Consider the following 25320-nt stretch of genomic DNA (forward strand, 5'->3'; position numbering starts at 1 on the left):
AAGGCCAAAACTAAACTAGAGGTCAAATAGAAAGACTTTATATGTGTAGTCATTCATTTCTGTTTATTTGATGACTAGTCTAGTTTTGGCCTATTCTTAGACGTCAATTAGGTTTTCACTGACAGCCCTCCTTTAGCCTTGTTTTAGCCAAGACGACTATGTTTAGACGTCTATTAGACATCTATTACACATCTTTTAAAAACAAAAAAATGCGTGCTTGCTTGTGTGTGTGAGAGAATTTCAAGGGTATGGGTGTTTCCCAGTACTGGGTTGCGGCTGGAAGGGCATCTGCTGCGTAAATGATATGCTGGAATATTTTTTGTTTCATTCTGCTGTGGCAACCCCTGATAAATAAAGGAGTAAGCCAAAGGAAAATTAGTGAATACATATGTATTTGGTGTGCATGAAATATTTGCTAATTTTATATTGAACACTTATTCTGCCTCAGGATTTTTGACATTGTTTATTATATATTAGCTGTATTATATATTAGTGATATTGCTACACAGGCTCATTGGGAAAATGTACCCTAGTGTACATCTTTGAGAATCAAAAAATATGTGCTCATGGGTACATACAGTATGTTTGCATTTTCCCTCATGTTGTAGCTCTCCGTGAACAGCACTAGACTTCAGTTGTGGAGCCGAGCAGATCGTGGTTCGAGTCTGACGAAGGATGGTTTCAGAAACCAGGAAAAATGAAACTCTGAATAAATAGAAAGCGGTCATGGTAGAAGCACACGGCCACAATGGGTTTTCTTTTTTGGTTTAATTTTGAAAATGCTAATGGTTTGGTTTAGGGAAAAGGGTACAGTGGCCAGTTGATATCAAGCTATCATGCATGACGACAAGCCGACCGGCTTTTCTTATGGACGCGCACGAGAAGGACATTAATATGCACCAACATTTATACAGTGTCTTCGGTGGATTTACGAGAAATAGCACATGTGAGAAAATGTCTCCACTGTGTCCACTAATGGATTTGTGAAAACAAAAACTGCAAGAAAGTAGTCTAGGGCAGTGGTTTTTATCATGGCGGACAGGTCAACGATCGACAACTGTTCCACGGCCTTGGGGACCGGCTGGAGTTGTACGTAGATTGTGAGGCGTCGTTTTCTCAGTACATGACAAGCTGACAAAACATTGCTGCAACTCTTATACATGTTTTATTTAAGTAGAAAAGTTCAAAAGCACTGCAGTGTTTGGTGTTCTGTGTTTGTCTGAGGTCATTAGAAATGTGTATAATGTTATTCCATACAAAATACGAAACTGATTGGTGAGTTCTTGTCACGTGGCTTACAGTGCGGTCGCAGCATTCTGAAAACGGGAGTTGTATTCAGCTGGGTGCAAGCCGCGTGCCTCCATTGGAAATAGAAAACTTGCTCTTGGAAAAGATGGGATATGTGAACAAGGCCACCATTATTTGCATTCTGCAGCTTCTTGCTACAGACATGCTGGATTCCTCTGATTTGTTGACTAATGGGTTGCGGATCCATTCCTTGAAAGTTTGTGGGTCTTTAACAGGGCCTTTTCCGCTTCGCAAAAAAACTTTCTAAAGACGTCTGTTTCTTACTCATTTCACTAGCTTGTGGGTTACATTTTGGCGCTCAAGTGACCGAGATGTAACCAGGAGAATACGTTCATTTTTAAAAATAAACCATTTTTCAAATAAATATCGTTCAGACTCAGATAGTAAATAAAATGGAAATAATTAATAATTTCTTGTGCAGGCCTGTACAAATTCATCCACGGACCGGTACTGGTGTAGGGTACATATTCTGAAAAGATATGTTATAGAAATATCTCTCTCTATATTCAGACAGGGTTCTGAAAAATGTACCCTTGGGCACATATTTACAATGAGCCTGGGTTGGGATATTAGCTTTTACTGATTTTGTTTTGGCGGCTCATAAAATATACAAGAATACATCGAATTTTAGCATGCACAAATGAATGATCAGCTGATGTTGCAGATATTTATGTTTGTTTGTATTTTATTTGTCACTTTTGTTAATGTTCGGTATATCTTCTCATGTAAAAAAGCTCTTAGCTGCTAAAACTAAAATCAGATGTTAGGTATGCAGTGTTTCCTCGAGGATTTTTCTGTCACTAAAAATCTAATAGATGTCTAAGAAAAGGCCAAAACTAGACTAGATGTCAAATAGACAGACTTTATATGTGTAGTCATTCATTTCAGTTTATTTGATGACTAGTCTAGTTTTGGCCTATTCTTAGACGTCAATTAGGTTTTCACTGACAGCCCTACTTTAGCCTTGTTTTAGCCAAGACGACTATGTTTAGATGTCTATTAGACATCTATTACACATCTTTTAAAAACAAAAAAATGCTTGCTTGCTTGCTTGTGTGTGTGAGAGAATTTCAAGAGTGTATGGGTGTTTCCCAGTACTGGGTTGCGGCTGGAAGGGCATCTGCTGCGTAAAACATATGCTGGAATATTTGGTGGTTCATTCTGCTGTGGCAACCCCACACGCCCCCTCAAATATAAGCCGCTTTAAGAGCGTGCAGATCTTCTTGTGCGCTCTCAAATAAACGCTGCTGAGGTGCGATTTAGTTTGTTTATGTAACGAGTATGTCTCCAGCATTTATTAGATTTGCTAGGACTATTTATGAATGCCTCCGGTATTAATGCATCCTGAAATAAAGTAAAACGGCTATACGTCGTGTTTGCTGGCCTCACGCATCATGCACCTGTTACAGTCAGCCAGTCAGTCAGTCAGCTCAGTGACGCACAGCTCCAATACGGTTACAGAAAAGTTTGCGCTGTTATAATTCACTCACCTTTTAATACGTTCTGGTGCAATTACCACCTGCTATTAAAAAAAATTAATGTTTTGAATGAGAAGCTGTAATGTAGCCGTGACGGGATGAATCTTGGCGTGGCGCCCACCATGGAAGAATGAATGTAGCAGAAACCATGGGTATGTCCTGTCGCAAAGTACAATATTAAAATGTCTTAAAAGGTGACTATTCAGATTATTCTACGTAATCCCTTAGCGAAGTAGGGCTTTCTCTTTTTCTCTTTTGGTCCAAACCAAAAACTCTAAATTGAACCAAACTACAAGTGTGAAGGCCATTGAGTAACTGTTTAGCAAAGCTCTAAGAAGCACCGAAACACTTAAAATCTAAAATAAAATACGGTAATTTAGCACAGGCAAATGGTCTAAAGAAACTTAAGTACTAAAACTTATTTTGTTAGCACTTTGAAAGTGGCAGTATCATTATAGATAAAAGCTGAAATATGCTGTTTATATAAATATTCAGTACCTAGGCTGGAGAAAGACTCTTACACAGATGAAATACAATTGCTTTAATGAGGACACAAATGCATTATAATTGGTCTCTACCTGTGAATCATTAAAATCACTTACACATATTCTTGATCAAAAAACTCCCACAGCTATGGGAGCATTGTTCAGGCTGCGAATTAAATTACACAGGTGAAAATAATGACTAAAGAGTATATGTAAAACAAATGCATAATTTGAGAGAGTATATAACAATGGAAAATAATGCAAGTGTTTGGTTGTCTCAGTGAGCGGTGTTGCTTGAAGAAGTGGAGACCATGTCTAGACTGAGCTGTTCCACAACATTTTTTTTTTTTGCACAAACAAGCAGGGAGACTTGTGATGGATGCTACAGAGAGGCCAACAAAAGACTTTCAACACGCCAGCTTTCTGGGGCTGAAGGTGCACATATCAAGAGCTCTGGACAACACTGGCCCGTACTGGAGTGTGACACAAAAGAGGACAGTGTTCAAAAAGAGCCATGTCGCAGCAATTCTGCAGTTTGCCAAAAGCCATGACACGCAACACAGTTGGTCATAGGGGGATGTGGGATAGTAAAAAAGGTTTAGTCAGGTGAGACCAACATTGAGCCATTTTTAGCTTCAACATGACAAGTATCCTACAAATTTAGCAATAAGCCCTGTATATGACGGTAAAAATTGAGGGAAGAGTGGATGATAAAAAATTCACAGGGAAATCATGTAAAATTACACACTATACTCAGCCGAAAAATGAATCTGTGGTGACAAAAAAGTTTATCAAAACAAAAGAGTAAAATGCTGTGTTGAAGGGCCTCAGAAGCATAACATGGCCAGTATTGGATGCACTTTTTGATTAGATTCAGGCTGTTCAGGTGTATTTGGCTAACAATAACAGCCTGAATCAAATCTACCTTGGAAGAATAGAGAAAATTATGCCAGAACCATAGCAAAGTCAGACATGGCTATACTTACTGCTAATCAACTAACCAGACAATCCAGACGATAGATAGATAGATAGACAGACAGACAGACAGATAGATAGACAGACAGACAGACAGACATGTTTTTTGTCAGAAAAAATAAAATGCGGCATGAAATTTAGGAAGTTACTGTATTTCTATAGGACTGAAGTGATAAGTGGTTGGTCTATCATACACACACTTTATCACAGACTCACACTTTGTGTCTAATTGAAGCTTGGCGAGTAAAGGTCAACAGTTCTGTGCTTCTTGCAGAGAGTTTTTATTGTTGGTCTTCAGCCCCTTCTGAACTGCTGACAGCACTCAAAGGACAAGGAACTATACCTTTTCCTCTGCTACCCACAGTTTACTTTCTCTCTCTCTGTCTCTCTCTCTCTTTCACATGCTTGCTCTCTCACTCAGACAATAGCGGGTGATTGAGAATGGGCGTACAATATTCTCAGCGTATGTGAATGAGTTGGCCTGGCTTTTTACAGTGAGAAATGCCCCTGTGACAATGGCACATTCTCAAAGAAGATCCAGACAAGCCCTTGCAATTTTGTGTTTACTGTTACAGTTGATATTTTAAGAAAGTGTGAATTATGAATAGTGAGGAAGACACGTTGTGTGTGGGATTTTGTTTGGAATAGAGAGACTGATGACCTAAATGTGACTGAGCCAAGGTTGTTTTTTCCGCTTTTATCCCCTTAACATAAAGACATCGCAATAAATATAGAAAAAAATAATAGTATTTTTATAACAGCAAATATCCATGCTGTGAAATCACATATTCCAGTCAGATACAAAAATAATCCAAACACTCACTTCCTTGTGAAGTAAAAAAGTTAATAATAAATGCGTAAACTGAGCAATACACATGCACACCAAACCATGTCACTAACACAATGGATTGAAATGAAATGGACAAGATGTGCTGTAACTGCAAACTGTCAGTTTTTATTTTAGGGTATTTACATCCAAATCAGGTGAATGCTGCAGGAATTACAACAGTTTGCATGTGTGCCTCCCACTAGTTAAGGGACCAAATGTAATTGGACAGAATAATAATCATAAATCAAACTTTCACTTTTATTACTTGGTTGCTAATCCTCTGCAGTCAATTACAGCCTAAAGTCTGGAATGCATAGACATCACAAGACGCTGGATTTCATTCCTGGTGGTGCTCTGCCAGGCCTCTACAGCAACTGTCTTCAGTTCCTGCTTGTTCCTGGGGCATGTTTCTTTCAGTTTTGTTTTCAGCAAGTGAAATGCATGCTCAATTGAATTCAGGCTAGGTGATTGACTTGGCCATTGCGTAACATTCCACTTCTTTCCCTTCAAAAACTCTTTGGTTGCTTTTGCAGTATGCTTTGGGTCATTGTCCATCTGCACTGTGAGGCACTGTCCAAGGAGTTCTGAAGTGTTTGGCTAAACATGAGCAGAAATTATTGCCTGATACACTTTGGAATTCATCCTGCTTCTTTTGTCAGTAGTCACATCATCAATAAATACAAGAGAACCAGTTCCATTGACAGCCATACATACCCACGCCATGTCACTACTACTACCATGCTTTACTGCTTAGGATCATGAGCAGTTCCTTTCCTTCTCAATACTCTTCTCTCCCTATCACTCTGGTACAAGTTGATCTTGGTCAATCTGACCTCTCTGTTTTTAAGGCTCGCCAATGGTTTACATTTTGTGGTGAACCCTTTGTATTCACTCTGGTGAAGTCTTCTCTTGATTTTTGAATAACACACACCTGGCCAAAGAACAGCTTAGAAGCCAATTGTCCAATTACTTTTGGACCCATAACAAGTGGGAAGCACATATGCAAACTTTTGTAATTCACTCAGCATTCACCAGATTGTTTCATTTCAAATCCATTGTCAGGGCTGGAAATTGTGACCATTTTGGTCGCATATGTGCCCGAAACTTAATCTATGCGACCTCATAATATATTTGGGAGCATTTGTGTGACTGCATATAATGGCTGTAGTGCGACCTGTTTTGATTTTTCAAATGTCCGCTAAATGTAAAATCTAACACTGTACACGTCATCGCTATACCTGCCAACACTCCCGTTTTCCCTGGGAGTCTTCCATAATTCAGACCCATTTCCCGTTTTGATATTTCTCCTGGAAAACTCCTGTAATTTCACCCCTAGATAAATTTAAATCAGCACATAACGAGACTGAGCATTTAAAATGACACAAATCGAAACCAAAATTTTTAAAGAGTGGTAGAAGTGAGACCTCTCTTCCTTTCTTTTGTCCATTATTTCTTAAGATGTATATTATTTTTCTGTTAAGTTACTTTGCAGCTTTCAGCATTGAATTGAATGATTTATAATAATCTTTCATTTGTTTTGTAGCAGAAATATTATTTATTAAATTGACATGCAAATAAAAACAATAGTGCAAAATAAATATTTCTTACTGCAGTGCTTCATTTTTGTTTGATGCAACCCATAAATGTATTTTTCATAAAGTAACAGTAGGACTTTTTAAAGCAGATAAATCACATTCAAGCACATGCAAGGCAGTATGATAAAGAGAAATGTAATTCATTATTAGTATTATTGGCATCATCGTCATCATTAATATTTTATAATTATTAGACATTCATTTTGGAATTATTGCACAAATATCAATAAGTCATCACAGCATTAGTTAGACAGTTTTTCTAGTTTTTGTTAGTCCTAATTGATGTTGTTTTCAAGTATAATAAATTCCTTAATATACAACTCGCAGTGGTGCTGCTCATTCATTTTTGGTGGGTGCTCCTTAATTTTTTCTGGTGCTCCTAAATATTTTAAGTTGGGAGCACTGATGCTACCAAGTAAAAAAGGTAATTTCGAGCCCTGATTCTGTTGGTGTATACAAATATTTATGGACCTAACTGTATATATATATATATTATATATATAATTTTCTAGATTGATTACTGTACTCCACTGTACACTATCATTCATCTAAGCCTTATCAAATGATATGACAGTCAAGGCTACACAGTTAAACAATTCTGGTTTAACTGTGAATTGGCCCTGATGATGGGTGTCGCAACCTATAGGTAGAAAAGTGAGCACTTCTGCAGCGTTAGCACTCACGCTCATGTGCTTTTTGATTTGTTTTGTGTGCGCGTGTGTGCGCCTGCAGTGTCAGTGTAAAGATTAATATTTGGAGGTTACAGTGTCAAGGCCTGTAATGCTTACCCACGCTCACCAATCCACGCGTTCAACACACAACAGACGTTCCCTCATACAAGCGTTTCTCCACAAACCTGCTGAAAAGCACACTTTCCTGCCAGCCTGATTTATTCTCTGTCACTGGATGTGTGTGTGTGGAGTTATTGTGTAAGCAGCGGTGATGTGTTTGTGAGCGTGAGCGCTGTGGTGTTTCTCTTGCCTGTCGTTCGTCCCACAGGCCTGCTTGCGTCTCTGGAGTGTCTGTATGTGAACGGCGGTGGCCTCAGGTTAACTGCCTGCACCACTCAGCTGTTTTTACCGCTGCCTCTCCAAATGCTAGTTGTGTGGGGTTTCTCATTCACTTCCTTTTTTTCTTTTACTTTATTCCTTCTTTTATTGTGGTGCTTGATCTTTTGGTCTTTCTTATTCTTTTCTGTTTTGTCACATTTTCTTTCACACTTTCCTTCTTTCGCTTTTCCCTGTTGACTTTTTCATCAGTTCTTTCGTTGCACTTTTGCTCTTTCTTTTGCGTTTTCTTTCATTCTTTCACACTTTCTTTTGCACTTTCGCTCTTTCTTTAGGCTGATTTATACTTCTGCGTCAAGCACGAGTGTATGGTCCGGCGCAGCCTTCGCTCTGTCGCATAGCCCTCGCAGTGGCCATTGACGCACACCTCTCACACCGCACACTTCCTTGTGTCCCGTGAAGGAGCTCCAGGTGGAAAGTTTTGTGTGTTACCTTATGATTAAAATGGTTGCTCGTCCGCTACTTCCCGCTTCAAATTTAGCAAGTTAAGGTAGCGTTAAAAAAAAAAAAAAAAAAGCACCGACACAGGAACATAAAAACCTCACTGCCAGCTAGCGTTTCAGAAGTGTTACTGCAGAGCAACACAAACAGCGTGCAGAAGTATAAATTGATAAATGCACAGTGACGTGCAAGGCCGTCGCCATGGGTCACGCAGATCACGCAATGCTGAAGTATAACCAGGCTTTTCTTTCACTCTTTCGCTCTCACTTTCTTTTTTCTTTCCCACTTTCTTTTTTCCTTCCCACTTTCCCTCTTTCTTTCGCACTTTCTTTTTTCCTTCCTACTTTCCTTCTTTCTTTCGCACTTAGTTTTTTCTTTCCCACTTTTTTCTTTTCTTCTTTCTTTCCCACTTTCTTTTTTCTTACCCACTTTCTTTTTTCCTTCCCACTTTCCTTCTTTCTTTCCCACTTTTCTTCTTTCCCACTTTCTTTTTTCCTTCCCACTTTCCTTTTTTCTTTCGCACTTTCTTTTTTCCTTCCCACTTTCCTTTTTTCTTTCGCACTTTCTTTTTTCCTTCCCACTTTCTTTTTTCCTTCCCACTTTCTTTTTTCCTTCCCACTTTCTTTTTTCCTTCGCACTTTCTTTTTTCCTTCCCACTTTCCTTTTTTCTTTCGCACTTTCTTTTTTCCTTCCCACTTTCTTTTTTTCCTTCCCACTTCTTTCTTTCCCCACTTTCTTTTTTCTTTCCCACTTTCTTTTTTCCTTCCCACTTCTTTCTTTCTCACTTTCTTTTTTTCTTTCCCACTTTCCTTCTTTCTTTCCCACTTTCTTTTTTCCTTCCCACTTTCCTTTTTTCTTTCGCACTTTCTTTTTTCCTTCCCACTTTCTTTTTTCCCTTCCCTCTTTCTTTTTTCCTTCCCACTTTCCTTTTTTCTTTCGCACTTTCTTTTTTCCTTCCCACTTTCTTTTTTTCCTTCCCACTTCTTTCTTTCCCCACTTTCTTTTTTCTTTCCCACTTTCTTTTTTCCTTTCCCACTTCTTTCTTTCTCACTTTCTTTTTTTCTTTCCCACTTTCCTTCTTTCTTTCCCACTTTCTTTTTTTCTTCCCACGTCTTTCTTTGTTATTCTTTCTTTCTTTTCTGTTTTGACTTTCATACTTATCTATTTTGTCGCATTTTCTTTTGCACTTTTCTTTTTCCTTTTTGACTTTTTCATAGTCTTTCTTTCTTTCTTTCTTTCTTTCTTTCTTTCTTACCTTCTTTCTTTCTTTCTTTTCACACTTTTTCACTTTCTTTTGCTCTTTTTTCATATTTCCTTTGACTTTTTTTTATTGGTTCTTTTTTTCTTTCTTTCGTTCGCCCTTACTTTTTCGCTCTTTCTTTCTTTTTTCGCTTTCTTCCTTTCTTTCGCTCTACCCTGTTGACTTTCATACTTTTTTATATCATTCTTTTATTTTATTTTGTATTTCTTTTCCTTTTATGTTTTGACTATTTCATGCGTTTATTTCTGTTGTCTTTTTTTCGTTCCATTTTCTTTTTTCTTCTTTATTTTTCTTCCATAATTTCATTTGGTGTTTTTTTGACCTGAGGTTAACAGCCTGGACCACTCAGCTGTTTTTATGATCAGCCCTCCAAACGCTACAGAGCACCAGTGGATTGTGTAGAGGTGTAGAGGAGATGTATAGAGGAGTTTAAGAGCCTGTCTGCCTCTCAAATTGTCCGAATCGACGCTGTGATATACTGTCCACAGAGGGCCGCTTTAGTGTTTTTATTTTTTATTTTCCAGCATTCTGCAGAGCCCCTTAAGGCCGGTTTAAGTGTCGCTGTGGAGTGACCCTCCGCATCCTAATGTTTTCTCTTCTCTCCTCTGCTCTGTCCTGTAGAGAACGATCAGACCGGTGTGATGGATTGTCTGCTGGAGGCGCTGCAGTCTGGAGCCGCTTTCAGAGACCGCCGTAAAAGAGCACCCAGACCCCGAGGTGAAGGTCCTCACATCTCTCCATTCACAACTCTCTCTCTCTTTTACTCTTTCTTGTTTTCTTTCGCCCGTTTTTGCTTTTTACCTTCTTACTTTCACTCCTCCTTTCACTTTCTTTTTTTCTTTCAGTTTTTCTTTTGCTTTTTTGCTTTCTTTTGCTCTTTTTTGCTCTTTTTTTCACTCCTAATTTTAGTTTTTTTGCTATTTTTCTTTTTCTTTCACTCCTTTTTCTTTCACTTTCTTTCAGTCTTTTTTTGCTTTCTTTTGCTCTCTTCTTTTGCTCTTTATTTTGCTTTTACCTTGCTTTTTCTTTCAGTTTTTTCTTTTGCTTTATTTTGCTCTTTCTTTTTTCACTCATTTTGCTCTTTCTTTTTTCTTTTGCTCTTTCTTTCGCTCTTTCATTTTTTCTTTCAGTTTTTCTCTTTTTTTGCTTTCTTGCTTTTTTTCTCTTTTTGCTGTTTTCACTCTTTTTTCTTACAGTTTTTCTTTTGCTCTTTCGTTTTCTTTCGTTCTTTCTTTCACTCCTTTCTTTCAGTTTTTCTATAGTTTTTTTCACTCCTTTTTTCTTTCAGGTTTTCTTATTTCTTTCGCCCTTTCTTTCCTTCTTCCTCATAACCTTTCTTTTTTTTCTCTTCTGTTCTTTTGTTCTGTTTTTATTTATTAACTTTCTCAGTTTACTCTTTACTACTTTGGCTCATTTTTTCTTTGCTTTACTTTCACTCATTCAGTTGTTCTCTTTTTCTTTTGCTTGTTTTTTTTCTATTTCTGTTTTTCTTTGTCTCTTCTTTTTTTCTTGCATTCTTTTTCCTTCTTTCTCTCTCTATACTTTTCCTTGCCTCATAGAATTTTTTTTCCACTTATACAGTCTTTTTCTGTTTTTTTATTTTATTTATTTTTTTATTTTTTCTTCTATTTGTGTATCAAGTGGTCTTAATCCCAAAACAAACCAGTTTACAGTGACCAGTATTCAGGCACAAGTGTCTATTTTCTCATATATATATATATATATATGTTTGAAAGTGTCTTAGTCCAGCGCAGTGAGGGGTGAGATAAGCTTGAGTGTGTCCTCTGCACTCTCCATGTTGTGTGTCTTATCCAGCTGAGAGGCTTAGGTTTGTTGACTTCAGACTGCAACAGACAGCGGCTGGATGCCTGACCGTAAACTCTGAGCTTATTGTTTGAAAGGTTAAAGCCAATTATAATATTCTCTGTGACAGACGATATTTGTGGAAGCTTTGATTTAATTTTAAGAGTAATTATTTTAAAGGTTTATATTTTAACATTATAAAAGTCATTTTACCTTTAGCTTAAACCTTTATAGTGTATAGATTTCAGTTCACACTCTGTAGCTCTATTCATAGTGTTAAAACCCCTTTTCTATTGAAATCAGTGCAGAATCAGCCCCCTACTCTCAGAACACTTTCTCTGGCATTACAGGAACCAGCTGACCTTCTTCAATAGAAATCAGCGTGCTGTAAGGAGAGCCCAACAAACTGATTCAGATAGACCCATTAAACCCTGCGGGAAATATCATGACTCTTCTTACACTAGGAAGTAGAAGCATAGAGATCAAGGTTGTGTTACATATGAGAGTGACTCTTTTACTCTGTCTTGTCCCGTATCCTAATTTTTACAGGTGAACCAACACAAACGTTCAACCCACAAAGTCCACAAAGACCTGTTCTGAAAGACTGCCACTACGGTAAAAATAAGAGTTAATAAGAGAGAGAAATAGCAGCTCTCTCCACTGTTTGCTTTCCGTTTGTCTTCTTCGCTATTAACTGCATTAATATTGCCTGCTAATGCTCATCTACCATCCCTGAATGTCTTTTCTCCCTGGGTTAATGTCTGTTGTGCTCTGTTTCAATCACGCGTGACTCTTTTTATTGATTTTTCGCTGTCTTAGTCACAATGATGGTCTATAGGTCCAAATCTGGCCAGTTGTTTTATTTTGGTGCTCAGCTTGCAGATTCTGTGTTTGTGTTTTCGCCGACTTGAAAGCTGAACAATGATTTAACTGACTGTTATGTTATAAGCTGCCCACAAACAAACACACTGAATCATGGGCTTCATTTAAAAGTCATATTCCTGGGTTTAGGAATATATTTGAATATCCAAAGTAATTGAATTCAGTTTTGTGTTGTAGAAATCAAAGCTTATTTATTCTTTCTGAAAAAAACAGCACTTTTTTGTGTGTGTGGTTATGCATGTATAACTTGTTTAATAATAGATGTTTTCTTTCTTTTTTTGCAAAGAAATTGTAACAGTTTCTATACAGTCAGAATTATTAGCCCCCCCCCCCCTGTTTATTTTTTCCCCCCAATTTCTGTTTAACGGAGAGAAGACTTTTTCAACACATTTCTAAACATAATAGTTTTAATAACTCATTTTTAATAACTGATTTATTTTATCTTTGCCATGATGATAGTAAATAATAGTTTATTAGATTATTTACTAGACACTTCTATACAGCTTAAAGTGACATTTAAAGGCTTAACTAGGTTAATTAGGTTAACTAGGCAGGTTAGAGTAATTAGGGAAGTTATAACGATGGTTTGTTCTGTAGACTATCGGGAAAAAAAAAAACTTGAAGGGGCTAATAATTTTGACCTTAAAATGTTTTAAAAAAACTAAAACTGCTTTTATTCTAGCCAAAATAAAACAAAAGACTTTCTCTAGTAGAAAAAATATTATCAGACATACTGTGAAAATTTCCTTGCTCTGTTAAACATCATTTGGGAAATATTTAAATAAAAAATAAATAAATAAATTCAAAATGGGGGCTTATAATTCTGACTTCAACTGTATATATTTTTTATTATTACTTTTATACTTACACACACACTGGTTAACATGCTGTCGATTTACGTGTGAAAAGGGTCTCTCTTTGTGTGTATATAAGGTTATACATGGTGGGAAAAAAATCCTCGTGTATACTAGGGGTTGAACGATTTTTGGAAGTCTACTTTTATGTTATTAAAGTTGAGTCAACGTCGACTAGTCGCTGATGACGTCATAAAAGACACAAATATTTTGCAACATGCCACAATTTGCTATTTATTTGCAGGAAATGCATATACACATGCTGTTTGACTGCTGCAAAACAATTCAACATTACCAATGATAGGGCCAGACAGAATCTGCTGACATTTCTGCAGAGAATTTTGTAAAAAATCTGCAGATTTATGTGGAATGATTTTAGGAGTATCATAACTAAAAACTTAATATATGAAATTAAAAATAATAAATTTTTAAACTTTAATGTTTAGAATGCAAATTAGATCCACTTATTTGGTAAACAAAGCAAGTCTCTCATATAATATATCTGCTAAAAGACAGAAAATGCTTTACAAACTGTATTGTAAATAAATCAACATTTTAATATTGCTATTAATAAATCCCAATAATATTAGTGAAATTAATTTAAAAAGTGAATAAATATAAATTTACACACTTTTACACAAGTAAATAATATCTCAATGATGGACTAAAAATCAGCGGAAATCTGCAGATTTCTGTGCGCAGATTCCATGTGGGCCTACCTATGACTCATTTTAGAGGAAAACGAATGCATTGTCGACACTGTTCATTTTGCTAATAGCGATTAGCACCCAAACTAATTTTAGTGCAGAATAATTGCAGTTAACATATTTATCATGGCTCGTACTACTAAAATTTTAACAATAACAGATGTATTTAGTGCAAAAGGTATGCATACATTGTCAGCACACAGTACATCAAACACCAATTCATGGCAGCTTATTTTATAACAACATAATGTACGAAAGATAAAGGTGGCGACTCGCTGTCAGAGACCAGCTCAGACGCAGATTTTACCGTTATATTAGTGCAGATCAAAATGCTGCTCAAAATCCTGCTCCAGTCGCACCTTTTTCACAGTTACTTGCTCATCTTGTTTATCTGAAGTATCCTCTCACTGCGTGTATCTTCACTGTGTTTACCTGAGCTGATGTTTACACATGAAGTTTGCCACACCTCTGCGGCTGTGCGCTTCTCACTTTCGGTGCGTTTCACGGTTCTTTCCCAAAACATGTCAGCGGCAACACATCACAAAGGACAATAGCCAATCACATTACTGTTGCAGGCTTAAACGTGATTGGCTATCATCTGCTTGAGGGTATTTGCATGGCGTGATCTAACTGGCTGACACCTATTTGACGATTTAAACTTCACTCAAAGTTCATGTTAGAGCTGCACAATTAATCAAAAAAAGATCGCGATCTTGATTCGACCTCCTAGACGATCTTAATCCAGCATTTCTGCGATTCTGCCAATCATATTTAGAGTTCAGGAGAGAAGCAAAGGCGGCAGCACGAGTCTTTTTATTATTTCACATACATTGCTCAGTAACATGGACACCTCCAAATGATGTTAAAAGAGTCACATACTGTATTTATAAGGCATAATTCACCTAAAAAGGTCATTTTTGTCTTCATAAATTGCTGTATTCACGGCCGGGACATCACACGTGACGTGAGCTGCTGACCGTTGACCTGTTACCACAGAGAGGGCGGGTGCGTGCCCTACTTAATAATAGACGTACGTGCGTCTACTTTACTGAACAGAACCTGCATAGGCTATGAGTAACAGGTAATAAAGTTGTAAATAATATTCAGTTTGTGGCACAGAGTGATCGTTTGAGAGCCGTTCAAGGCAACCGTGACTACTGTGAGTGCACCCTAAGCTGCATGAATTTGGCTGTGCTTGCATGTGTGTTGTGTTTCGTTCTTCAGCTAAGCATGCTGCTTGCAGCTCGTGTCTGCTTATGATAGGACGCTTGATGTAAGTGTCAGAGTCAGCAGGGTTATAATCAATGTCATGCGCTCACTTTAGCTGCCGTTACCGCCAGGTGTTAATGTGTCATCCAGAAATTCGCTGTGTGCCGAGAATGCCACATTTCCAGACAAACCGAACGCCCAGAAACTGTGGGAACAGTTTTTGCTGAAAAAGCTCTTCCACTTTTGTCTGTTGACATAGCCGTTTTGTTCAGTTTTTTTTATGCTGTCTCAGAGTCACAAAACTGCAACATGTTGTGCTCTGTTGAACCTTCCTTTTTGACATGACAGGTATTAATGTAACAATTCAGTGTGTGTGTAATAAATGGGATCAGCATTTACCATCTGGAGCAAGATTGTGTAGTAAACTTCCATCTGTATGTTTTCACATGATTTTATGTTAGTTAATGGCTGTTTTACCTTTTAGATTTTTCCCAGTGTCATGTATAGTAGAAAGTGCATTTAAACAATAGTGTAGTACAGTTGTAATTTTAACATATATTATATTTAAAAATGATTGCTTTTTAAGAGTAACAGACCATGACACTTTGATCTTGCGCTTTTAGCTTGATCTATAGAAATCTGCTGAAATGTAGTTAAGTGTCACAATAGTTAAAAAAAAATCTAAATATTTGGATGAAGAATCATTTTATCATGACCAGTGTTAGGGAAAGTTACTTTAAAAAGTAGTGCATAACAATAATGAGTTACTATTTGCGTTACTTTTTTATGTTAAGGAATGCATAACGTTACTTTTGGGTTTTTGAGATTTTTTTATTACCTGGCTGAGGCTTGATCTCTTTCAGAACCTTTTTTTCTTCCTTTCTTCATTGGGGAATAAACAGATATACACTTTATAACCTACACCTTCATTTACATTTAAATAAAAACAAAATAAGTTGATATATTTTAGGATAATGTTATCTGAGAACTTTCTGACCCGCTATACATGCCGTATATACAGATTATTAAAATTTTAAAGCAATGTGTTTGCTACATTTGTACTATTTGTCTTAAGTAAAATCCTTTTTCCATTGAGACTGCAATCCCCTTTTCCTTTGCTTCAATGCTTTCCAAAATATGAACACATTCTCTTATTGACTGCGTTATTCATTATGACTACTTTAATTTTATTATTTTATTTCTATTTATAACTCAAATATTATTACTTTTTTTTTTATTTATGCGTTACTTTACTCGTCACTTCGAAAAGTAATATTATTACGTAACTCGCGTTATTTGTAACTAGTTACCCCCAACAGTAAGTGTGATATCACACAAAATGGCTTCAAGTGGTCCAAGTGCTCTATCAAACTGTATGGGTAGGCTCAACAAATTGTAGTAATTAACGTATTCAAAGCGACGAAATACTTTTGAATATCATGATCACAGTATATATATATCCATGCCTAATAAAGTGTTGTGTACACCATGATTTTATATTTTATATAATTCACTTTAATGTGTGATATGACTAAAAAGTGGTCTTAAACAAATATTTTCTCCATTCAAATAAGTTGCGGCTTGGACCCAGATAACAAATCACAGCAAAGCCCCAAACAGGTTTTTAGTCTGTATGTTTTTGTTCTTTGCTATTGTCTTTCACAACACTAGATTTTACCCATTGGTTAGTAATGTTTTTATATATAATAATAAAAAGAAAATGTATATTTAGTATGATCAGTTAATTTTTTAAATTTATTTTAATAATTACAATTCAGAGTAAAAAACTTTTTACCTAAATATATCTGTTATTTATGTTAATGAATGATATATTGGTCTTTATATGGACATCGTTAATACTTTTCGGCCAGTGAAAATATTGTAATATTTGTTATGTATTGATAAAAATATGAATATGACTAAACAGCAAAAATCAGTCCAAGGCACTTGAAAAATGTGGAAAAAACATTAAAAAATATATATTTTATTATTTTGCAGTATCCCTTACCCAAACAGCACCAACAACATTATTTAAGCTACCCTGTTTGTCTTCAAGTGAGGTTTCCTCTCAGCCTCTTCCACTGTAAATAACCTCTTTGATTATGAAGTAATACATTCTGCTACTCAGTTTATGTACAGCAGTGATGGTTCTAATATGCATCTGCAACTTAAGATAAACAGACATAGCTTGTCAAAGGTTGCTCCGTAATCGTTATCAAGGCACTTAAAAAATTAAGCCGTAACCCCATTAGCGGTTATTGGTTTTAATAGGAGTCCCTGCAAGCATACAGGAATACAATTACTCCACCATCTCCTCCCACACCCACCCAGAGCACTGATAAAGTCTGCTCCCGCTACCATTCTCTTACAACTTATCTCAAAATTAGATTGTGCACAGAAAAGAGAGAGAGCGAACAGAGAGAAAGATGTGTGTGAACGCGCGATCCATCATAAGAAAGACTGCCGCAGCTCACATTAACTCCCCTCGCATGTCTCTCAGCAAAAAGTAATGAAGGACACAGGGCATTCTGGGATATGGAGTGCAGCGCCCCTCCCCTCTAGTGGTCCTCTGGGGCTTTGGAAGGGGACGTGGGAGTCTGGCTATGGGGCAGGACACTGTTGCCCTCGTCCACGTGTTTTGTTCCAGCCTAGGCTGACTAATGGAGCCCGGGGCTTGTGTATGTTCATGCGGGCCTCTGCAGTTCAACAAGCCCCTCTGTTGGCCGGGCTAATTAGTTCTCATCTCACACCAGGCTTCAGTCCCATTCATCTTCATTTCAGCTCTGCCATCTGCTTTTTAAATAAGTCTCTCAAGTGTCTCATGTCACGCTCACTTTGTCCTCTTGGTGCCTCCCAGGCTAAATGTATGGTCGGTGATATGAGTTTGTCTTTCTCACTAGAGTTTTGGCAGGTGGAACTTTGTGTTTGTTCCTATCGTTTAATGGTATAGTTAGAAAATGAAATGGAAGAAAAGGAAAATATAGATTTTGTTGTCAGTTATTTGTATTGTTAATTGATTGATTACACTTATGCTTTTCTTCGTTTTTATTTATTTAGTTATTTGGCATCATGCTAACTTTAAAAATGATGCCTGTAAGTTTTATACTCCATACTTAGAACTTATTACAGGGTGTCTGCAGGGTCTCAAAGTCTTAAAATGTCTTAAATTTCAAGAGCAAAAGTTTAGGCCTTAAAAAGTCTTAAATTCATTAAATATTGTGTTATTGTATAATTTTATTTAATTTAATTTATTGTATAATTTAACTTCAACTGTATATATACACACAATTCCTCATGATAATATCAGAGGAATATTTCCCTGTACATGATCTTCCATTTATACAAAAAGTATTTACAAAAGGGGAGCGGACATAATTTTTATAAATAAACAAGGAATAGGCAAGGTTTTATAACAAAAAAAGCATTATGTTGAATAGGAGTTATACTAAATCCATTGAGACAAAAAGAAGACAAATATATAATTTTGATCATTTACAGTATGTAATCAAAGAAATATATAAGAAATATATTTTTAACAATGTTAAACTTGTCATATTTTGATTGTCTTGCTGTTGTGGTACATTTTAATTGTACTTGATAAAATACCTGCATGTAAGTACATCTGTAATTAATTTCTACAATTACATTAATTATTACACTGTTGACCATCCCTTACACCTTAACCCAACCGCATACCTACACATACCACCAAATCTTTCCCTAACCCTACCCAAATTTCACCTCAATAGCATCATACGTGTTCTACAATACGTTATTAACATATTAAGTATGTTAAGTATATTAAGTATTTATATTTTGAAGGAAGTACATAGTAGTCAAGGCCACTTAATATAAAGTGGGACCGATAATAAATATTGCATTCATAATATATAAAATATATGCATTTTTATACTGTAAATCATACAATTTGGTGTATGAAATCAATAACACCCCCCCCCCATTTATGTTATTTATTTATTTATTTATTTATTTTAAACCCTTGACTAGTTTAAAGGTCATGTTTACTCTCCAGAGCATCTCTTCAGAGCCCACTTGTGACTCTTTATCAAGTTTAGCGTTATTTGCTACTATTGCTATAACCTTTATTAAAGTAATTTCCAATATTGTTCAAAAGCTATGTGACCTTTAACAGTGTCTAACGATCATAGCTAAAAAGCCAAATGTGACCATTTGTCAAAATAATTTTCCACACAACCTTGGTGACCTCATCTGAAAAACGACATCATTTCAGAAGCAGAGCGAGTCAAGTTTGTTCTATACAAGTTTACAAAAACATGCATTGATGTCTTTCATATTCACCAATCTACAGTAGGTAAATGGGTTCATTCTGATGTCACGTTGACTGTGAGTTACTTGAACAGAGTTAATTTTATGTGGCAACCTAATTAATTTTTATATCTGTATATTGAGTTGATTTCCTTCCCTTCATATCAAGTGTAAATAAATCAAAATTAGATATTCAGTCTCCCTCCAATATGCCTTTGACTGTTAGCTGATTGACAGTGTAATGAGTGCAATGGGAAAAGACCAGCGGCAAAGAGACCGAACACAAACTGGAGTATGTCAGTCCTGTCCCTGTCCCCTCTGCCACAGCACAGTGTAAATACCCCTCAGTAATTGATCTCCAGGGCTTTAGTGTTTCACACTCCAACGGAGCAGCAAAGCGAATTAAAATCAGGCACATCTGCAACAGGAGACTCCGTAATTAACCACAAAAAAAATGAACTGGTCAGGCTGGTGTGTGTAGCCATTAGAGTAGTGGGAATGATGTGTGGGTTTAAGCCACCGGAACTGTCTCACACAGACCAGATTGCATTTTCCTGCAAGGCTTTTGGAAGATTCCCCTTTACACGGGTGGATGGCTGTTTTAAGTGTCTCCGTGTCTCAAATCGAATAATCTATGGAGATTCAGATCCCTGGACTTGTGCCTTTGGCCATCTATTATTCTCTTGGATTCCGTTGACAGAGGAATAAATGCCGAGGTCAGAACCTATACTTACAGATTCTTACATAGGCTCTTTTTGTTCACTACACACTTCTCAAATGTGTGCTGTGGTCAAGATTGAGAGGTAAAAGCTCTCAGACCAATCTCTCTCATTTTAGGAGGCTCTAAAGAGTCTCTTGTCCCCTTTTTCTTTCTTTCTCTCACTCTTCATCTGAGCCTAAGGCAACACTTAAAGCCTTTAAGTGTGGCCGGAACCCCACATCCCTCTACCTGCCTTTTTTCTCTCTCTTTCTCTTCTCAGGATGAAGATAAAGATGCTTTATGACTTTAGTGACCAGGGTTAGGATAAGACTTTCGACAGAGAGAGGGCGAGTGAATGGATTGAGGGAGCGGTTTGGCTCTTAAGGGGGTTTGGGCTTCAGAAATGATGGATTGATTGTATTTGACCACATGGAGGGCTTTGAATCCACATCGAAATTGATTCGAGAAACCTGGTGCTAGCTTTCACAGGTATCTCTTACCTTTGCTTCTCAGTGCAGATGCAGGATTAATGTACTGGTTAGAAGGGATGGAGGGAGAGTGTGGCACATCTTACCCTGCTCCCCTTTATAATAGAAAGGCACTAGTACTTTTGTCACTCCGCCACGTCGGATGTGGATAGAAAACCCTTGCTTTTCAATGAGCTCTTAGGTTCAAGCTTTACCTACTGATTAATATTCCACCCAACAATGATCATGTAACATATTTCTGAATTAGAGCCTGAAATTGATTTTATAGCCGGCTGGGAAAGGTCACTCTGCACTTGGTAAATGAAACCAACGGAAGGTTTGCAGTCAGAGGGGTATGCACGACTGATAAAGATTTTATGAGTACGTTTGATAGACAAGATTGATTTTCTGCATAATCCTGGACCCAATCTGTTAATTAGGAAACATTGACCACGGCCTGTTGAATTATTGAAAAATAATGCATATCCTCTATGGTAATGTGGATATTACTCACAGCAGTATAGATCACCACAAGATGTGTTTTTGCAGGTAAAACACTTCTGTACTTCACCGGTTTAGTTTCTGACTGTACCTTTCTGTCTGTTTATCTATCTATTTTCTGTCATTCTTTCTATTTTCCATTGCATGTATTATTATGTACAACATTCATCAATCAATTTGTTCGCATTAAGTGGGTTCACACCCACCCACATTAAGGCAAGATTATAATAGTTTTGGATATTTCATTAGTTTTACTTTTTATTTCAATTTCACTTTTTGTTTTTAAATTTAGTTCCTTTTAATTACTGTAGTTTTTAGAGGCAGATTTACTACTTTTTATTAGTCTATATATTTTAAAGAATTGCCTAGTTTTAGTTTAGTTTCAGTATTAATTTTAGTTTATTTTTTTTTTCTAAATAAAGATATTTGTTAAGTACAAGATTCAAAATCATCAGAATAAATATTGTATAATAAAAACTCAACCAAAATATTTTTTTTTGAAACATGTATTCAGAGGACACATGATCATCTACCACTACCATCTACCCATCCTCAAATTCAAATACAATAGCCTACAAGATAGCTGCCTTAAGTACAATATTTGTGCAAGGCCACTTCTCAGGTTAGATACAGAAGTGATGGGAAGTTCAGATCTTTAACAGTAACCGGATCTTTTGTGACAATCTTTCCATGTTAGGACTCAACATACCAAAATTTGTAGTCACTTTAAAAGTGACAGTACGTTTTTGTCTGTTTATCTATTTTCTGTCATTCTTTCTATTGTCTATTGCATGTATTATTATGTACAACATTCATCTATCATTTTGTTCATCTATCCAATCATCCACCCACCCACATTAAGGCAAGGTTATAATAGTTTTGGATTTTTCATTAGTTTTGGTTTTTATTTTCATTTTGACTTTTTGTTTTCAAATTCAGTTAGTTTCAGTATTGTTATTATTATTATTATTATTTATCTAAATAAGGATATTTGTTTAGGTACAAGAAACAAAATCATCAGAATAAATATAGTTTATAAAAGATAAATTTTTTGAAAGATGTATTCAGAGAACCCATGACCTATCATCTACCACTACCATCTACCCATCCTCAGATTCAAATACAACAGCTTACAAGATGGCTGCCTTAAGTACAATATGTGTGCAAGGCCACTTCTCAGGTTAGATACAGAAGTGATGGGAAGTTCAGATCTTTCATGCGAACTGGATCTTTTGTTACAATCCTTCCAGGTTTGGACTCAACATACCAAAATATGTAGTCAGAAATCATAATTTCAGTAAGTTAAAACCACCATGATCTGAAAAGTTTCTTACAGTTAAGTTTTACAACCCGACTGAAGCATAATTCACTATTTTAAATTCCATTACGATTTTCTGTTATGAAATAAACGTACATTTTTCGCCAGATCCTCTCATTTCAGCCCTCAGTTTGCCTGCGCTGCAGTTGTTTAAGTTTAGTGCAATCACAGCAGGCTGTCATGTATTTATTTTATTTTGTTCGGTTTATCATCTGCTGAATCACGCATGCACAGTATTGTCAGTTGACCACTTCTCAAATATAATCTCAGTGCACTGTTCTAATAACTGAATAACTCAGTATATATTGGTTTATTTTGAGTCCGAGGGGGGGTATTAGGTATGATAAAAAGTAAGTAGTTTGTGGATAAGAGTGCTAACTGGAGATTTCAAATGATTTGGTTCGATTTGGTGAACTAGTTCAACCGGTTCTCTTAGAAGATCCATTTAAAAAGAACGATTCGTTCATGATTGCAATCACTAATACTGAAATAAAACCCATTATTGGGCACAAATGTGTTAAATTATTCATTTTAAGTCTCTGTATTTATTGCTGTCATCATGCTGCTGTCATGTCCACTCGTTGTTTTTGTCGCTGGAGCAACAGTGAGGACTGACTAGAGGAGGACCGGCTTGATCTGGCCAATGGCAACAGGATTACAGACTCTGAGGTGCCATACGAGCCAAACACCTTGTAGCGCAGAGTAAATAGATTTACTTCTAAAAGGCTCACAGTAGGCTATTAAATACATTTACAAAGATGAAAACGAAAGACGTTTTCAACGTGTGCTATAATTTTAGTTAGTTTCAGTTAGTTTTATTTTTAATTCGTTATAGTTAACTAATAATCTTGCTTTAAGGCCCTTTGAAGTTAAAAATATTGGTACTTCCTTAAAAAACATTTTTTTTTTTAATTATATGGATTTGTGAATGTTTTTGGTTAATTTTAATTGAGAATTAACTCATGTCATGGTTTAAATCAAATGTATTCTAATGATTTGGACAGTCAAAGACTTATAAAAGCTTTAGCACAGAGATTGTAAATTACAGTACACCCCTTAAAATCCAATTACACCCCTCTTATGAACCTTTCATTACGCGCACACTAAATAAATGTCTCGGATGATTTTATTTTAGGTAATATGTCTATTATGAAATCCTTTTTATAGCATCAAATGGCTTATGCTCTCAGTCAGGCTGTACTGGAGAGCCACACTGCTGATGTGGAGAAAATTAGCTTTAGGCTAGAGGTTTAGTGATATATTCACTCTCTCTCTCTTGCTCTCATTTCTGCCTCATCCCATCTCTCAGGCCCGAGAGCCTAGAGGGGAGGAGAGAAATAAAGTGTACGGATGAAAATGGAGATAATATACAAACTTATCCCAGTCTGTTCTGGATTCGAGGCATTCATCACCACCCAATACAATACGCTCTTACTTGTTCAGAGAGCGCCTGCAAGCTGTTGTAGCACTTCCAAAATAGATTATGTGATGTATAGACAGTAAACAGTACATACATTAAGGAATTTATGCCCTATGAGCTCTTTTAATCATCTGCTCTCTACCAAGACTCATACTGTGCCCATTTAATATTTAGCATCCCACAAAAAAGACCCATTACTTTGCTATCGAACACAAGTGTCATCGCAATGGTACATAAATACCAAGCTCTTTTTTCACACCTCCTGATTTCTCAAATGGATTTATCAAGATGAATCAAACCCGCGCGGCACATACGAATGCAGGATTTTATTTAAAACTCGAAGTGCACCATAGCGCACTCATTTTTCCTTCTCTCTCCTCCTGATTTGACAGAACCAAAGAAAGGAGAAGGAAAAGCAATATTTAATCAGCACGTCTGAAAGCGAGTTGCGTTCTTCTCCTTCTACTTTCTAATTGATGCCTCGTGTCATTGTTCTAAAAGTTGGACTGTCAGAACTCTTGATTTATCCATGTTTTCGAGCCATACATCATCTGCACCTCACATACGGGGCCTCTGCGTTTCATTAGAGTGAAAGATTAATTCAAGAAGAGTCTGTTCAGGAACATTGACTGAACGCGCGCACGCTTGTTCTTCGTCTACTTCTCTTGGTGGTAAAATATACAATGTTTTGGCATCTCGCAAATAGCAAAAATGTCATACAGAGCGAGATCAAATCTCATCCCATTAAACTCCTCAGGGCCGGACAAACACAGCATGTCCTCTGTCAGCTCTCTCTTTCTCTCAACCCTCATCCATCTCTCCAGGGCTGTTGTGCTGCTTTCTGAACACTAGCTGCATCTCTCAGCACTTCCTGTAAATCAAAGCTCCTTCTCTCCTCGGCAGACTCGTACACCGCGTCTCTGTAAAGTGAGTTTGTACGCATCTTGCCGGCTGATGATTTGTGTGCGTGTTTGTGAAGGAGAAGTTTCTAAAGAGGAAAGTGGTATAGAAACAGTTTTTACACATAAATTGTTTCTTAATTGTAAGAAATACACAATTGAATGTAATTTTGTAATAGCGTTTTCTTGTTCTTTATGTGTAGATTTGAAAGTATAGGTTGTTTTTAATCACGTGGTTCTGGTGATGCGCGATGGAGGGCAGGAAGTAAAAAACTGAACGGGAGACATAGAGGAAAGTTCATGTTTTTGCCATTTATACCTAATTTCAAAGAAGATATAAATAGAAAATAAGCACATATGTTGGACATGATCCTTATATCATGAAGAGGGCCGAGTTTTCTACTAATCTGGCATACAGTATTTTGCCTGTCATGGAGGCGGTAGATACTGTTAAATCTGTTACGTTACATGATAAAATACTACTGTATAGTAAATACTATAGTGTTTGGAAGCATACTATAGACAATTGCTTGAATTAAACTGTCATAGTAATTATATTGTTGCTATGGTGTGACACAACTGTAGTAATAAACAAATGATTCAATTCAGTTTTTTTATATAACACATTAACATATTTATACACATAGCGAGGCCTGTATATAATCTTTATTGGTGCTGTCAAATGAGTTATGGCGTTCAAAAAAAGTTTGTACGCATGGATGTATTGAATAAATATTTATTACATGCCACCTTTTCTTCCGTCTCTTGAACTTTCCCCTCTTTTTGAGCAAACACTTTTGGATGTCTTTAAAAGCTGTTCACCATTTCTCATTT

General features: G+C 36.6%; 1 protein-coding gene across 3 annotated transcripts in view; it reads left to right on the forward strand.

Moving 5' to 3' along the window:
- The window catches only part of diaph3 (diaphanous-related formin 3), a 475404-nt gene that overhangs the window by 364789 nt on the left and 85295 nt on the right, over positions 1 to 25320 (forward strand). For all 3 annotated transcript variants that reach the window (XM_056468166.1, XM_056468167.1, XM_056468168.1), the window contains 2 exons: positions 10061 to 10156; positions 11792 to 11857. In XM_056468166.1, the coding sequence (XP_056324141.1) occupies positions 10061 to 10156; positions 11792 to 11857 (162 nt within the window). The remainder of the gene's footprint in view (positions 1 to 10060; positions 10157 to 11791; positions 11858 to 25320) is intronic.

The sequence above is a fragment of the Danio aesculapii genome, chromosome 11, assembly GCF_903798145.1.
Source record: "Danio aesculapii chromosome 11, fDanAes4.1, whole genome shotgun sequence".
NCBI classification, from domain to species: domain Eukaryota; kingdom Metazoa; phylum Chordata; class Actinopteri; order Cypriniformes; family Danionidae; genus Danio; species Danio aesculapii.